The sequence below is a fragment of the Pygoscelis adeliae genome, unplaced genomic scaffold (assembly GCF_000699105.1).
Source record: "Pygoscelis adeliae isolate BGI_AS28 unplaced genomic scaffold, ASM69910v1 Scaffold346, whole genome shotgun sequence".
NCBI lineage: Eukaryota > Metazoa > Chordata > Aves > Sphenisciformes > Spheniscidae > Pygoscelis > Pygoscelis adeliae.
Genome location: NW_008824902.1, coordinates 184,420 through 188,921, shown reverse-complemented (window position 1 = coordinate 188,921; position 4,502 = coordinate 184,420). Strand labels below are relative to the sequence as shown.

General features: G+C 63.9%; 1 protein-coding gene across 1 annotated transcript in view; it reads right to left on the bottom strand.

The window, feature by feature from the left end:
* Positions 1-4,502, bottom strand: part of WNT6 (wingless-type MMTV integration site family, member 6) — a 13,168-nt gene that overhangs the window by 2,466 nt on the left and 6,200 nt on the right. Inside the window, exon 2 of the mRNA XM_009324848.1 lies at positions 1,939-2,159. Coding sequence (XP_009323123.1) covers positions 1,939-2,159 — 221 coding nt within the window. The remainder of the gene's footprint in view (positions 1-1,938; positions 2,160-4,502) is intronic.

Here is a 4,502-nt window from a genome sequence, read left to right as displayed (position 1 = left end):
CCTGCTCTCGCCTGGGGCTGCCAGGCCCCTCGGCGGGCAGCCCGCAGCTGGCAGAGGTCCCCGTGCCACCCTGCCAGCCTTGGCCCCGGGGGGGATGCCGCTCCTCTGACAGCTCCTCCAGACACGTGGCTGCCCCCAAGCCAGCCTGCCCTGGCACGCCGCGCCTGGCACAGGCGGCAGGGAGGGAAGGGGGGACGGCTGCAACTGCGCCAGGGAGGCCACGGCCGGGAACCGGAGCCTGCTGCAGCATCCTTGGAAAGAAGAGGCTGTCGGATGGGAGGTGCCCATCCAATGGCAGCCGGGAACCCCCAAAATGCTGGAGTGGTTTACACAGTCCCTGCAGACTTACAGGGAGGCTGGTGCCTGCTGGCACCTCTCAGTGCAGGGCAAGCTCTCTGCTTCTGACACCCACGATGCAGCCCTGGGGACCTCCATGCCTCTAGCTGGGATGTCCCATGTCCTCAGAGTGCCAGGGGCTCCCAAAGTCACCACTGTCCCCAGGACATTGCTCAACTCCACTGTCCCAGCAGCGAGGCTGTGCCAAACAGAGTGTGGTGACTCCTTCAGCATCCCCATGCCTGATGCGCCTGCTTCTCCTCTAACCCAAGCTGCCCCCGAGTACCCGAAAGCTCATCCGCCAGCATCACCCACTCACCACCTGGTCTGGCCCTGGCATCCTGGCACCACTCCACTTCCAGCCTGGAGCCCTGCCTGGCACAGATCCTACCTCCTTCGCTGCCAGGTCGGTGTGAAAATAGGTGACTCCAGAGGCAGGAGTGTCCCCCGTGTGCCCTGGCTCTCTGCCCCTCGACTGAATACACCTCCCTGTGCTGGGGGGAACCCACACTTGCAAATCAGCTTCTTAAATGAGCCTGCGCCCCCTCCACAGGCCAGTGTCTCCCTCGGGACCCCAGCTCTGCCCCACAATGGTACCTGCAGCTGCCGGATGCCCAGGGTGCTCTGCCCTTGCCAGTGTCCCCAGGGAGGCCACCCTGACCCCCCTTCAAGGCCCAAGGGCATACCCGCTCTGCCTTGGCCCGGCGGATGCACCAGCAGGAGATGTGATGGCCGAGGAGACCAGGGCTTGCTCCAGCAGCTTCATTTGCCCCGGCACAGGGACCAACGTGGGAACAGGGGCAGGACTAAACTCACCATGCACTAAGTGGCCCTACCAGCCTGAAGGGCTTCGAGCATCCCCCCCTTCCCTATCCACCCCCCAGCCTCTCTCCCTGGGGAGTGCAGCAGGGCTTTACCATCCCTTACAGACTCACGGCTGCCCCCTCGCTCTGCCCCTGCTCTGGCTTTGATGCAGCTGGGCTGGGCTTGGACCACTGTATCCACCTGGCTGGAACCTGCGCATCCCTCCCTGCCACTGACATCAGGGTGCCCACCCAGGGACACAGGGATGGGGGGCAAGCGCTCCTCTCCTCTGCTCCCTGCAAGGACAAGGAGGAGGGATCTGCAGGGCACCCATGGGGCGAGGGGCAGCTCCCAGTAGCTGCGCGCTGCCTCCCACCTGGGCCCCTTTCCCCAGCACACCCCGGGGTCCTGGGGGAGCAGTAAATCACTGCCAGACGAGGGTGCATTCTTGGGCTTTGTGAAGCCCTGCGCTGTCTGGGAGCATTGGTAATTGCTTCATTACAACACGGGAAGACATGTCCCGGCAGTAAAACCTCAGCATGACTGCACCAGGGAGCACTGAGCAACCCCCTACACACACACACACACACACACACACGTACGTGCACGGCACCCCCCCACACCCACACACACACACACACACACACACGCACGTGCACGTGCACGCAAAAACACACACACACACACAGAGGTTTGCACGCCCAGACTCTGCTCCAGGAGTCCCGGGGAGGCACATGACTGGGCAAAAAAGCTGGAGGCTTTTCGGGAGACGGGAGGCTGAGGAAGTGCTGGCCTTACCCTGCTGCAGGATCTTGCCGAAGTACTTGCTGTGGCTGGTGCAGTTCCAGCGGCGGAAGCGGAATTGGTACTGGCACTCCCGGACGCCCAGCTTGGTGCCCTTGGCCACCTCCTGCACGATCTCTGGCTCCAGCTGGCACAATTCCGCCTCCTCCCCCGCCAGCCGCTTCGTCTTGCGGCAGATGCTGTTGGGGTCCATGACCAGGGGGCTCCCCACTGCCCTGCAGGAGGGACAGCGAGCAGAGCAAAACCAGCATCCGAGCCTGGGGGGGGGACCAGGGTGGGGATGGGGCATGGCCAGACCTACTCCCAGGGACGGACCTGGGCCACAGGGCAGTGCCGGCTCAGCGCTGAGCCTGGGTGACAAGGGGACAGGGAGAGGTATGCATGGAGGCCAGGACAAAAGGTATGGGTGGCACCTGCGTGCCAGCGTGCCAGCACCCAGGGGATACCTTGCCCTGCCCAGCCAGTCAGAGATCCCCAACTGTGGGGCTGGCTGGAGGATGATGCTGACACATGCCACTCCACACCCCGAAGCCCTTGGGGACATCCTTGGGGGTGATGGCGGTGTCCCTGATGGGAGGTGGCAGAGATGCTGTGCTGCTCAGCACCTGCTCTTTGGGTCTGGCGCTGACCCGGCACAGCCCTGGCATCGCGGTGTGACCGATGCCCAGTGCAGCTGCAGCTCCTGGAGCCCCGTGGGCACAGCAGGGAGCCCAGCCAGCGTTCTCAGTGTGCCTCCCCCTTTCCGGGGGGGGGCTCGCTGCTTTACCCCGTGGGAGACGAGCCGAGTGACCTTGCCAGTGATAAAGCCCCTTGGCTGCTGGCCAGGCTCCCATGCTTGCCTCTCCCTACCCAGGCACTGGCCCCGGGGGAACAGAGCCACAGGTGGACACGGGTGTGCGAGAAAGGGATGCAGGTGGCATCGCCAGCCATGCCGATGCCAGCGCGGGAGGGCAAGTCTCGGCTAGGCCCATGTCAGAGGCGGCTCCTCCTCACCAGCACAGCTGGAGCGAGGTGCCTGGCTCTACGGGCTGTAGAGGCAAAGTTTGAGCACGATGCTGCACTCCCCGGCGTGCCGCCAGCTACAGAAACTCCTGTACTTTCCCCACACATTTCGCCTGGAGTGCCCTCCGTGGCACGGCTCGTGCAGCTGCGCAGCCTGCCAGCGCCATGCCCCGTGCCCCGTGCCGGGGTGGGCAATGCTCCAGCTCCACTGCAGGCAACGCCGGAGCTGCAGCAGGCAGAGGGCAGGCACGCCGCGCTGATGGCCTCCCACCCACCCGTGCCGCCTGTCCCGTGGCACGGAGACCGCGTGGCCATGGGCACCCGAATTTAGCATGCCCCAAACACAGCCCCACACAGCCCCCCTTCGCCTCCAGCACTGCTCCCGTGGGCTCAGAACTCGTCCTGCTCGATAACATGATTTTACTGGCTGTGGATTCCCACAGGACCCCAGGGCTGGACTCAGCATCCCCCAGTGTTTTGGGATGCCAGAGGACTACGAGGCCACGTCCCCTGGAGAGCAGCACCCGGGCAGCCCGCGCTGCCAGCAGCCCCACTCGCTGGGGAGCACCGGCTGTGCTGCAGCTTCCAAACCCAGACCTTTATAGTCTGGCCAAGCCCCAGGGGCTCGAAAATCACAAGCTGAATCTCAGTGTTTAACTATGTTCCAGGTTTCCTTTTCGCTCTCGCGCAGCTGGGGCACTGTCTTCAGGACACCAGGCTGCAGGACTTCGCTTGCCATCCTGCCCCCAGTGCAACCCCCCTCCGAGCCCCTTGTTTGAAGCTCGAGGTCCTGCCAGGGTCCCCCTGCCCCAGGTCAGGCTCCCAAGCTGCCAGCATCTCCTGCCCACCAAACCCCAGCTGGGTTTGGGGAGGACGTGCCCTCTCGCACAGCCTGGAAAAGGAGCCTTTATGCTTTGGCTGGAGGTTTAAAGGGTTAAACAGCTCAACCAAGAGGCACAGCCTGGAAAGGTGACCTCCAGCAGGGAAACTGAGGCAAGCCCACACTGCTGCTGGGGAGCATCCATCTCCCTTTGCTCCCCCACAGCTCGATTTCCCTTTGCTGCATGATGCACGGGTGACTCTGCAAAGGGATGGGGCATCTGGGGAAGCATCGTGGGGCTGTGGCTGGGCTGACACAGGTCACCCATCGATGGGGAAACTGAGGCCTATATGGAAAGCCATCAGCAACCCTGTCCCATGATGACCACATGGGGATTCAAGCCTCCATGCTGGGTTCCAAGCTCGCCCTCGTTGGGGACCGTGGGCTCCTGACATCCCCAATGGGACAGCAGAGGTTTGGCTGCCTGCTCCGGCGGGGTGGGGAAGAAGGGGAGCTGGAATGGGACTTTCATTAAGAGACGACTCTTTGTACTCATATAAAAACGATGCGCCAGCCCCCTGGGGCCGTCAGATCAAATGCTGAACTGTGGCTCACCCCAGCCCGCCGGATCAGGCCAGTAAGAAGTGCTCAGCCCCGCGGGGCCGGGGGGCGGCGGGCAGCTCGCCGGTACCGTGGGGGTCCCCACCCATGGCCCAAGTGGTGGCGAGGCCGGCGG